This window comes from Podarcis pityusensis, assembly GCF_964106645.2.
Source record: "Podarcis pityusensis genome assembly, chromosome: 9".
NCBI classification, from domain to species: Eukaryota; Metazoa; Chordata; class Lepidosauria; order Squamata; family Lacertidae; genus Podarcis; species Podarcis pityusensis.
Window position 1 is genome coordinate 38,559,771 of NC_138034.1, and position 12,064 is coordinate 38,571,834.

Here is a 12,064-nt window from a genome sequence, read left to right on the forward strand (position 1 = left end):
AGATGTTTTTAAGAACATAAAAGGACTTCGGTTAAGGCAGTCTGTCTTTGCAGGAATGGCTGCAGCCACCACTCATTTCTCCCAGCCTTTTAGCAGAGTCTGCCAGCTGTGATTCATGGAATGATTTTTTTTTAATGTGCTGACTAATCCAGTGGTTTTCTTTTCCATTGCTCCCTCACTTTCTTTGCGAAACAAAAATCTGTTGCTTTTCAGAACGGCAAATGTCGAGTACAAAAAGTAAAGTTAGTAAACATGGACAAAGTTGCGTTTCAAAAGGCCACGTTTAACAAATGCTGAGATTGCAGGCCTCTTCTTTGCTCTCAGGCAAAAGGCTCTTAAAGAGGGCAAGCAAATCTGCCTTCTTCTTTACAGATTTTTTAAAAAATGCAAAGTGAATCATGATGGTGTGCTTTACTTAAGCAGTGCTAAATTTAAACTAACACATTTCCCTGTATGTCTTCTCTCTTCCAGATCGTTCTGAAAGAAATAAGCCCGACCACCGCTCTTCTGGGTGAGATCTCTGTTACTGCTTTTATTTCTTTTCAGTTGTAGTTTTTGTGTGCTTTTGAATAGGATGGAAATCTGGAAAGTAAATATATATTTTAAAAAATCAGTTTTCTGTTCTAGTTTTCTATTCTATTCCAGTAATTTAAATAAGTACAGACTGCCACATTGAACCTTTTAATTTTTTTATAATGGACTAAATGTTTCATAGGGTCCAGATGTGTTCTCTTTCCACTTCCTGCCCCCATTTTAACTTTCTCTTCACTGTACAGGAAAAACAAAAGGCTTACTTTAAAAGGTGCACAAATTTAACAGTTGGTGACCAAATATTTTTTTGATAATATGAGAATTGAAATAACAAGTAGACTCTCCTTCCTTGGAGGTTTTAAAGCAGAGGTTAGATGGCCATTTGTCAGGTATGATCTCATTGAGATTCCTGCATTGCAGGGGGTTGGACTAGATGTCCCTCAGGGTGCCTTTCCAATTCTACAGTTCTGTGATTGTAAGTTCTGTTTTTAAGCAAAAGAGTGAAACTAGGCAGTAATTATTGGGGTTCAGCATTAAGGTCCACCACAACCCCAAACCCAATCATTAAGCTATACGAGGAGTGTGCACATCAATAACATCTCATAACTTTTGAATTCTCATTTGGGTTACTTGTTTATCTCAGAATAATTCAACTAATTGTTTTAAGACCTGAGGTTGTATCTAATGCTGCAGCTCTGCAGGTGCAAGGGACCTTTGTGTATACAGTCATACCTCTGGTTACGTCCGCTTCATGTTACATTCTTTTAGGTTATGTCCTGCAGCAACCCGGAAGTACCGGAAGGGGTTACTTCCGGGTTTTGCCGCTCGCGCATGTGCAGACGCGCAAAATGACGTCACACACATGCGTAGAAGCAGCGAATCGCGACCCACATGTGCACAGACGCACAGCTGCGGGTTGCGCTCTTTTAATGTTGCGTATGGGCCTTTGGAACAGATCCCGTTCGCAACCAGAGGTACCACTGTACAATGGAATTTTGACCCTTTGGGTTTCTTTCCAGCTCTACAATTCTGTGATTCTTCTTCCTCTCCTCCCCACTCCAGACCTGAAACAGATGGGGGCAGGGAGCAGAGCTGGGGAGGGACAAAAACAGGGCAGCACTGGATACAATCCCTTATATTTTATCCTAAACGTTCATTTTCTTTCTTTTGCTCTTGCTCCTTACTTTTTGTACAACATTGCACTTTGTGCCCCCTATTCATTTACCTCTGTTTTCATAATCAAACTCCCCCTTTTTGCGAGAGAATAAATGAAACAGTATGAATATGAAACTGAGAAAACTGCACTCACGCAATAGTCAGCTGACATCTGCTCTTTCGAGGCCTTTCCTCTACTGAATTCTGGGGCCGAGTTAAGTTTGGCTTCTTTCCAAAGTCTCCAGCGAAATTCCTCTTGGCCAAATCTCACAGCCAGCACTCGTCTAAGCTGTGGTGGACAAACAAATTGTTTGTTTTAGGAGAGGGCCGACCTTTGAAAAGTGCTAACAGGGTAATAATGCATGCTACCACAGGTCTCTGTTGTTGGTGGCAATATTGTCAACAAAGCAGCTGGAGCAGATAGCTGTGCCCCTGTATCCAAATGATGCCCCTTGCTTTCTCTGTCTTGTCATGGAGGTGGCAAGAATAGGAGGAATGATAAAGCAGCAAAGAGATCTATGTCTGCTGCTCATTCTCCTGCTTTGTACTATCCCTATCCCTCTCATATATAGGATTAGGTTTCCATACATATTCTGTGTCTTATAAATACTCATCCTGATCATGCAGATTTTAATACGGAAAAATGATGGAACACAGTGCACCATGCTAGAGTCACAGTGTTCGATTGAAAGAGGCAAGGAACTGTCTATTGCCATAGGCTTTAAAAACCTCCAAAGAGCAAAAACAGTTTGGAGTGAACTGGGTAGGGATTTGTTTCTGTTTCCAGTAACGGTAGTTAACAAGGTTCTGAGTGTGATATGCATGCTATTCACAGGAATGAATGCTAAACAGTTTTAATGTATTTATTGTATGTCAGCTATGACGCTTGTTGTTGGCATCATCTGTCTCAGAAGACAGTGGAAGAATGCACCTTTGAGGGTAGAGTCAAACCATTGGAGAGTTACAGTGCCTGCTGTGGCTATGGAGACCGATACGGGAAAGACATGTTTTGTTTCAGTGGGGGCAGATGAAGGCATCCAAATTTGCTGCTATTGGCGTTTTTTCTCTCTGCGCTCCTCCCAACAGTTATTCCTCCTCTGGTTATTGCTGTGCATACATGACTTGACTGACTGCCTCTAGGCATCACAATTGTCTACAAAGGATTCTCATACATCAGGGTTAATGTTGCCAGCCTTCATGTCACACTTGCAGACATAATGGTAACACAGAGTTGTTCTGCCAACAGACATAGTGCCTGAAGCCAGCTCCCTGTCCTTGCTGATCCTGTCATTTTCCGTTCTGTATACATGACCAAACTGGCATAGACATCACTGAGATAGAAGTGTGAACATGCTGGGAGTGTGGGCTTGGGATAGAACAGCTTTGTTTGAGACTCCCTCCTGCGATGTGTTGCCCACAATCTTTCTGACCCAGTGCTTGTGGAAGGCATTGCTGCCCACGTCTCACTTCCATAAAGCAGCATGCTCAACACACAAGCCTAGTAGACCTTGGTCTTGGTCATTAGTATAACATTCTCTCATATCCTTTTGGAGATACAATTTGTCTAGACAATTGGTTTGTGCTTATAAAAGTTTCTGTCAAGACAAGATATGGCTCATATAAGTGAGAACACCAAAGGCATAAATGGGCAGTCTGCTTGTCTGGCGAGGAGGGTTTTTTTGGAATGTTTTTTGCAGAAACTTAATTCTACATCTGTCAGCCGAAAAGCTAGAATCTTAAAGGAGGGTGGAGAATCCTGTAGGGAGAAATCTATTTTGGGGGGGGGGGGACGGGGGACGGGACATGACCAAGCTATAAGGTGGTATTCAACTGAGTAGACCCACTAAAATGAATAAACATGACTAAGGTCCATTAATTTAAATAGGTATGTATTCTGAGTAAAACTGAATATGCAAAGCCCTTAACAACTTATGAGCAGTTTACCTATAAGATCATCTTACTGCATGTGCCCACTCAACTGCTTCAGTTGCTGGAATAGGCACTACTATAAACCAGTCCATTATTTAATGTGGCAGAACCTTCGCTTTGGAACGCCTTGCCTATTGATATCAAGCAGATGCCTTCACAGTATTATTTTCGGCACTTGCTAAAAAGACTCTTATTTAGGCTGGCCTACGCAGATGCTTAGAAATGCAGATGTGATTTTAAATCTGTTTTAGTATTTTAACTTTTTTTTTGTATGTTTCAAATCATTGTAATGATCCTTAATTTTATTGTTTTATCTTTTTGCAAACCACTTTTTGGAGCTTTCCTTTCAATCAAGTGGTGTATACATTTTATGAAATAAAAATAAATAAATAAAGCCGAGTGGAATACCACCTAAAGGATAAATGATGAAACAGAAGTAGGGGGGAATGAATGTCTTTACAAAGTGCGGATTTTCAGAATATAATCTCTGTAATGGCTGCTCCTATTGTTAGGAATCCCCCCCCCCCTTCTTTCTGAGGCAATGGGAAGTTCAGAGAGGCTTGTTGAGAGATGACTGGAGACTGTGCCTTTTGTAAAATGTGCTTGTTTATAAGTATAAAAATCAGCATGGAAAATGGTCAAGCAACGGACAGCAGCATTGATTCCCCAAAGAGCATTCCCCTTTATGTCCTTCAGTCAGCCACAAATCTCAGGCTGTGTCTGTCAGAGGCATCTTTCCCATAGGGCTTAGTGGTGCGTCACACCAGGGCACCGGCCTCTCAGGGGCGCCCCAGCAAGCGGTGGAGCTGCACGGCTTTGCTGGCGGCCTCCCCTTTCCTTGCACGCCCGCCAGCTGTGCCCCGCCAACCAGGGGTGCACCTTCCCTCCCAAGCCTCTGCGGGGATCGCTCTCCTCCCAAGGAGACTTTGGAGGGGCATAACTTCACTCCCAAGCCTCTGCGGGGATCGTTCTCCTTCAGTGGCATGGGGGAGAGTGCGCAGCTACGGCCACCCCAACACTATCCGTGGTAATTTGGGGGCGCTGGGCGGATATCTGCACGCTGGCGCCACATCTGCTAAAGACAGCCCTGGTGTCTGTCTAGTTGGCTATTTTGCACCTCCACGCTGCTTTTCTTTCTCTTCCACATAAGCATTTGCTGCAGAACTTTGGCCTCTTTCCCCATCTTGCCTTGTAGTAATCTCAATCATAACGTGCCATTTAGAAAACATTTTTGAGAGATGAGTGCTCTCTGACTCTGAAGAAACGTCATCAGATCATCAGTAAGCAAGTTAAAGCAAAGAGGCCCCCCTTTTCTGTCTTCCCTAACCCGTCCCCAAGAAAAAGTTGTTCCAGAGGGTCTCCCAGTCCAGTTGGATACAACACAGTGATTTGTACTTTTTAAACAGCTTAGAACTAGAATCTGCTTGCCTTTTGCTTTTTAAACAAAATATATTTGAGTTCTTTTAAAGCTTAACATTTAAACAATCCTCAAAAGTTTTTGTTTTGAAAAGTGTACCGTATTTTTCGCTCTATAAGACGCACCAGACCATAAGACGCACCTAGTTTTTGGAGGAGGAAAACAAGAAAAAAAATATTCTGAATCTCAGAAGCCAGAACAGCAAGAGGGATCGCTGCGCAGTGAAAGCAGCAATTCCTTTTGCTGTTCTCAGTGGCGTAGCGTGGGTTGTCAGCACCCGGGGCAAGGCAAGTAATTTGCGCCCCCTAACCCGTGGATTTTGCGCCCCCTAACCCGTGGAGCGCGGCCCCCCAGATGTTGCGCCCGGTGTGGCCGGCCCAGCCTGCACCCCCCACGCTACGCCACTGTAGCACAGAACACCATCCCTAATCCTGCAACTGCAAAAAGTTCTGCAACACAGCACAACAGACCGTGCAAAAGGATCGTTGTTGATGCTTTTATTAAAAAAATGTAAACAACAGCCATCTTTATTTACACTATGAGCTAACTGTCTGAGATGGGTAAAACCAATCCCAAAGGGCCCTTACAAACAGTAGATTATGCTACATTTTCCTTGTTTAAATCCACAATGTTTTGGTTTTTTTAAATGCACTCTACCTCCCCACCCTTATACCCTTTCCACCCAAGACATACACCTGATGCCTTTGTCACACATTACATGCATGCACCCAACCCCTTCCCTGCAGTCAGCTAGATTTCCCTCGCAATAAACGTGGGTGGGTAGGTACCGGAGAAGGGAAACCTGAAAAGAGGAAGTGGCTGCTTTCCTGCATTCTGCCTCAGGGTCTTACTGCCCACCCTGCTCTGTTTCGTTGCTGTGTTTGCTCAAACGGAACAAAGAGCAGGGAAAGCCCCTCCCTCCAGGCAGAGAGAGAGAGAGAGAGAGAGAGAGAGGCGCCCTCCACGAGTTGTCGAGCTTGGGCAACGGCTGCGCGGCCGACGGTGAGGCGCTAAGGCGCCGGCTCCCCAGGCTGCAGCGCTTGGCCAGGCGCTGCGCTTGCATGCCTGGCCGCGCCCAGCTCGCCTCAGCGCAGCGGAAAACAGAAGCAGTGGCGGAGACGACGACCCCCCACCCCAACCAAGCCTCGATTACTTGTCCCTTCCCTCTGGACTCGCGCCCCCCCAAATGTTGCGCCCGGTGCGGCTGGCACCCCTGGCACCCCCCACGCTACGCCACTGGCTGTTCTGGCTTCTGGAATAGCTGTGCAGCCTGCATTCGCTCCATAACACGCACACACTTCTCCCCTTACTTTTTAGGAGGGAAAAAGTGAGTCTTATAGAGCAAAAAATACGGTACTTTCAGAAATCCCTTTGTTAAATATAATCTGTGGAGTACTGTATAATCTATGGGAATTTTTTAAAAAAAAGATAATCTATGTACCTCTTAATCTTATTTAATGTTATTTTTAAAATGCAATTGAGAGCTAAGAAATACGCAGGAAGGGCGACTTGAAATACTTTTCAGAACACTCAGCTCCATTAAGAAGATGCATACTAAATAATACTGTAGCCTCTTTCCAGTTTGCTTTCAGCATATTATTAGAGATACATGTTCTTTTCCAGAACAAAAAAGAATTGTGATTCCTTGCTTGGTATTTTACCTTATAATACAGTACCGTATATTATTATCTAGTCCAGATGACATTCAAATAACTGGAGTTTTGTTTGAAAAGCATCGCTACAATGAATGGAGAGCTGTCATTTAGGAATGCAGAAATTGGAACAGAAAGAGAGGCGAATTTCTAAGGCAGATTATTTGATGACCTCCTGACACCATAGAATAGAGGCCCTCTCACAGCTAACATTTTAGGAAACTGAAGGCAAAATTACTTTATAAAGGCTGCATTGAAAGTATATTTAAGTGCCCAAGAGACACCTCTGCTTTGTATATTTTGATACATGCAATTAACATACCGTATTTTTCCGTGTATACGACTAGGTTTTTTCCGTTAAAATAATGTCAAAAATTGGGGGAGCGTCTCATACACTGATATATCTCCCTTCATTTTCTTAAATCTGAGTCCCCCAAAATAGGGGGCATCTTATACATTGGAGGGGCATCTTATAGACGGAAAAATACGGTAATTTGGCATTTCATTTCCATGACCACAGCAGGTATCAGATGCAGTTCAGTGACATGTTGTTGGTATATTGATCTTCCCATGCCCCCTTCCTCATCCCAGAGAGGTGCCTCTGATGCTCATAGGGCTACTTCAGCCTAAATATTTCTGGCTGTCCTGCCAGATGTGGAAGTGGAGGAAAGATAGTCAACATTAACAGTTTTGATGACTGCATTTCAAGTTGGGATGTAAGAGGGTTTTGCTTTGTTAGAGGTATTTTTCTTTCTGGTGAAAATTCCTTTCTGGGGCATGGTATGGTAGAAACGTAGTCATGGAGAGTTAGCACAGCAAAGTTTGGCGTTTTATTAGCACAGCTCTGCATGCAGTGTTGCTGCATCTGGAAAGGCAAGTTTAGAAGAGGTGTGGTTGTATTACACCAATTTAGAATTTCTGAGCCAGGCATCTTCTTCAAAGGTCACACTCTGACAAGTTTGTGTTTCTAATGCCATGAAGGGTGTAACTCAACTGAGTCAGCAGCTACTTGGAACAAGTTGTTGCTGTGTGGAGAGATAACTTTTGCTTTTTGAAATACTGGTTCATCTTAAAGTATCACTGGCAACAGATTCCAGAAGGCTAGCTAGGTTAGTCTGTTGCAGCATAAACAGTGTCTCCTTTAAAGAGAAAATTCAAAGGCAAGAGGAACTGGTTGCTGGTTGGTGGTTGGTTGATTTTGCAAGCTCATTTAGAGAACTCCTTTTTGCACATGACAAAGACATGTTGGGCTCTGGTGCACAAAACTATGCTTCATGGCATCATAAATCTGTCAACATTTTATAGTGGCATGGGACTTTGTTGCTAAAAATAATTTGTTTGTTTTTTTTCTTTTCTATTACGCACAAATTGGGTGGAATACCATTTTTGTGTGTGTGATGTTATTGTTTCCAAGACACATCTGTGTTATTGTGGTGATGTTGGTGTGCAACCCATGGTGTCTAATATAAAGCTTTTATCCCAATGATTACTGTTATTGTTGCACGATGTTGAAGTGGGTGAGGGCTTATGATGAATGTGAGCCTTTTAATAGTGTGCTGAAACCACAAACTATTCAAGCTTGAACTAGTGTTTAAAAGCTAAACTAATCAGGGTAGATTGCAGCTAACACTCACGAAGGGCAATAAATAATTATATACACTCACAGGAATATTGGTATACAATGGAAACAGAAAGTATATAGAATACAGAAAGTAAAAAACGTTTACGACCCTTATTTGCAAACTAAAGTTTAACTGGAGTTATAAATTGAATTGTGCAAGAGGTAAAGGGCCAAGAAACCACCCAATGACTCACTCCTGTGAAAGCCAGCTCAGATCAATCACAGGGCTGTTTAACCCTCTCGGTCATCATGGGAACATCAACAAATGTTTTGGCATAGTTTTCTCCCCTGTTGCTTGGAAATGAGCAGCTCCGGTTTGTAAGGCTTGTGTGTGTTGTTGTTGAGGGGAAAGATCCTTTCGTCTGCATCACAGGATCTGATTTTTGCCTGGAGCTGGCAGACCGTACCATTTGTGATCGATGGTGAGAATACCATTTTTGGGGGGTGTGGCAAGAAGGGAATCCTGTAAGAAAATAAGAAAACACATCTGATTCTAATATAGCCTGCTGCCTGTTGTGCTACTTTTCTGCTTGCAGGGAGCTGGGGGTTCAATAAAGGAGCATTCAAAAACATTGTCTACTTTCAATGTTCTACCTCCACTGTCAGAGGTAGTATGTTTCTGAATACCAGTTGCTGGAAACCACAGGAGGGGAGAGGGCTGTTGGATTCTGCTTGCATGCTTCAGCAGAATGGTGGACTCAATTGGTCATTGGCCGGATCTAGCAGAGCTCTTCTTACGTTCTTAAAATGTGCTACTGCACTTTCAGTCTGAAGTGTTGCATTCCATTGTCCCATCTTAAGAATTCTAGCATTAATACTGTTGCATGAGAGAATAGTGATCTGGCAGACTTCTACTCACATTTAGAGCAGGAGATTTTTTAAAAAATCTCTTCCCCCATTTTGGAATACAAAACTGAAGTTTATTTAAAAGGGAAGGCACTGACTGTCCCAGACTCTGTTGCTTTTCACTCTGACGACAAGGAAATTAAAATACGTTTTGCTTGTGCCTCAGTTGTACAGGGGGAAATGGTTAAGTCTTTGGGATCTGTTATTATGTTTTTGATCTGGTTGCTTTTCTCCTCCTTGAGGCAAAGAAAATAAAAACTGAACCTAGTACTGAACAGACCTAAAATAGGACTTTTATCCTTGTAAGATAGATATGAAATTTAAATTTTAAGTCCTGAAATGACTAGGACATCAAGAACTCATAGGGGTACAGAGGTAGAACAGATAAAGAAGGATTTTTTTTATTGCCTTCTCCATGTGAGGTCAGGGGGACCTGACACACCAAAAGTTGAGTAATTGTTATTGTAATAATGGCGGGAAATAGCTCTCTATTCCAAATTAAGTAAAGAGACTGAGGCTGCCGGTGCTCATTATCTCAGAGCAATCCCTGCCTTATTCCTAGGATTTATCCCTGAGTATAATGTCTTGTTTCAAGCTGTTGCATACCCCATTAAAATACTGGTTTCCTGAAGCAGCAGGTTTTAAGATTGGATGCATACAGCTTTTCCAGTACCCAATGGAACAATCCCTACATCTTTGCTGGGGCTTTCCATAGACAGTTTTGGTCAGTTTGTGAACTTCGCTCCTATAAACAGGTGTTGGCAAGCTTGAGCTCATAAAGGAGCCTTAGCACACCAGTATAGGGGAGATGGAGCCCATTGTTGGAAAGAATAGTTCTACATAGTTCCATTTTTCCTTGCACCATATCCTCTAGATTTTCCATTGAATACTTTTTTAAAATTTCCCATTAAAGTAATGAGGGCTTTTGAAGGAAGTAGTAAATGGAAAATGTCATCGTAGCTGGAAAAAATGACTTTGAACTGCAATCAACCACACTTGTTAAAATTATCAGAAAGAGATAAGACTGGTCTTCTTTTGGTATTGTGCAATGATTCCACAGTAGTTTCCCTACTTTTATTTACTTCAGTAAATAAACTAGAATTTCAGTTCGCTACAAAATGAACAATTTTATAGGTAGTGATAATTAGGGATGTGTGTAGAAGAATTCCCCCCTGTTTTTATGTTACCTTTTAGGACAATGGGTACTGATATTTTGTTTTGTTTTGTTGTCTTCTCCTTTTCAAGCCAAGGCCCCCTGTCATCCATTAAAGCAGCAATCAAGAGAAGTAAGTATACTTTCAGACTGCTCTCTACACCTTCTGAGCAGGTGTCTTAACTTTTATGACAACAAAAATGATTGTAGCTTCATTAAGCAGATTGCAAATGCATTTGTTTTGTCTTGTAGTTGTTGAGAAGTAGCTGCCAAACTAACATTTCTTTACCTGCACCGTGGCTTGAAGTTGTCTTGCTTCCACAATTAAGATAAATACTCAAAGGACTCAGCCAATTAGTCTGAACTGGAAGTGAAAGTTTCCAAATTCCTCCTCACTGCTGTGCTAGAGAGGGAGGAGAAAGAGGGAGTGTACAAATTCAGGGGTTCTTAAGAACATAAGAGCCTAGCCAGACTGATCTTGTCTCACATTATTTACCCACCATGGCTCACCACTGTGCCTGTGGGAAGCTTAAAGGAGCACAGGCTGCTAAGTTAAAATGGTTGAAAGGAAAGGTCTGTCCCTCCCTGCTAAGCAGAATGGTTGGCTTCTGTTGGGAGTCCAAGAAGGCAAGGGTTGGGTGGTAGCTTGTCTAGGCAAGCTAATGGAATGTCCTTACTTTCTCTCCCCATCCTAAGCGGCTACATTAAAGGCCATTTTCTATTCTTCTCACCAATGCATGACAGAAAGTGGGAGCAATTCTGCTCCACTTCGTTTTGGCTCGACATAAAACTATCCTCCTACTTCTCAGGCAATGTAGAACAGGCTTCCTTAACCCTGGCCCTCCAGATGTTTTGAGACTACAATTCCCACCATCCCTGACCACTGGTCCTGCTAGCTAGGGATCATGGGAGTTGTAGACCAAAAACATCTGGAGGGCCGAGGTTGAGGAAGTATGATGTAGAACTACGTCAGGAGCACTGTTACATCAGTATTTCGAAAAGTCACTCATATACAGGCTAGACCTGTTTGTGGAGTTGGGAGAAGAAGGTTCTTCCAAAGAGAGTTTCTTCTCCTTTCAACTCCTTTCAAGGAAGGAAGGAAGGAAGGAAGGAAGTTCTCTCAGTGCCTGCCTGCCACCTCTCCCAGCTGTGCGAACAGTACTCTGGCATGAGTAAAGATGAAGCAGCTCTGGCGAAGAAGATTGAAATACGGCCTGTGCCATCTTTAGTATGTGGGATGGGATCACACCCTACTTTGATGAATGAACTGCAGGCTAACCCAAGTCTGGCCAAGTTTGAAATGAAACTATCCCATTTTCTTTCTCCCTTTTCAATCAACGATTCTGAACTCTCCCGTTCTTTATATCAGTACTTCATTCTCTCTAACTAGCTGGAGTTAATGCTTACCAGGAATTACTTCCCTTGTTTCATTTGTTTTGTCTTGCACTAACCATATTTTGCATGTATCACAAATGTATTCCCCATTACTGATTCCATATAAAAACAACTTTTTCCAAACTTTTTTTTGCCTGTGTCCAAGAGTTACTCTAGTTTTTGGTCCCTATTATTACTCTGTAGATAGGTGGCGCTGTGATCTCAACCACTGAGCCTCTTGGGCTTGCCAATCAGAAGGTCAGCGGTTCGAATCCCTGCGACGGGGTGAGCTCCTGCCAACCTAGCAGTTTGAAAGCACGCCAAAAAGTGCAAGTAGATAAATACCGGTAGGTACCACTCCGGCAGGAAGGTAAACAGCATTTCCG

At 42.8% G+C, this 12,064-nt stretch overlaps 1 protein-coding gene and 1 long non-coding RNA gene across 5 annotated transcripts in view; one reads left to right on the forward strand and one right to left on the reverse strand.

Annotated features, from left to right (window-relative positions):
- Positions 1 to 12,064, reverse strand: part of LOC308485552 — a 190,600-nt gene that overhangs the window by 132,976 nt on the left and 45,560 nt on the right. The gene's annotated exons all lie outside the window — the stretch shown is intronic.
- SH3D19 (SH3 domain containing 19) overlaps positions 1 to 12,064 on the forward strand; it is a 63,724-nt gene that overhangs the window by 16,366 nt on the left and 35,294 nt on the right. For all 4 annotated transcript variants that reach the window (XM_081021340.1, XM_081021342.1, XM_081021341.1 and 1 more), the window contains exons 2-3: positions 472 to 511; positions 10,397 to 10,437. In XM_081021340.1, the coding sequence (XP_080877466.1) occupies positions 472 to 511; positions 10,397 to 10,437 (81 nt within the window). The remainder of the gene's footprint in view (positions 1 to 471; positions 512 to 10,396; positions 10,438 to 12,064) is intronic.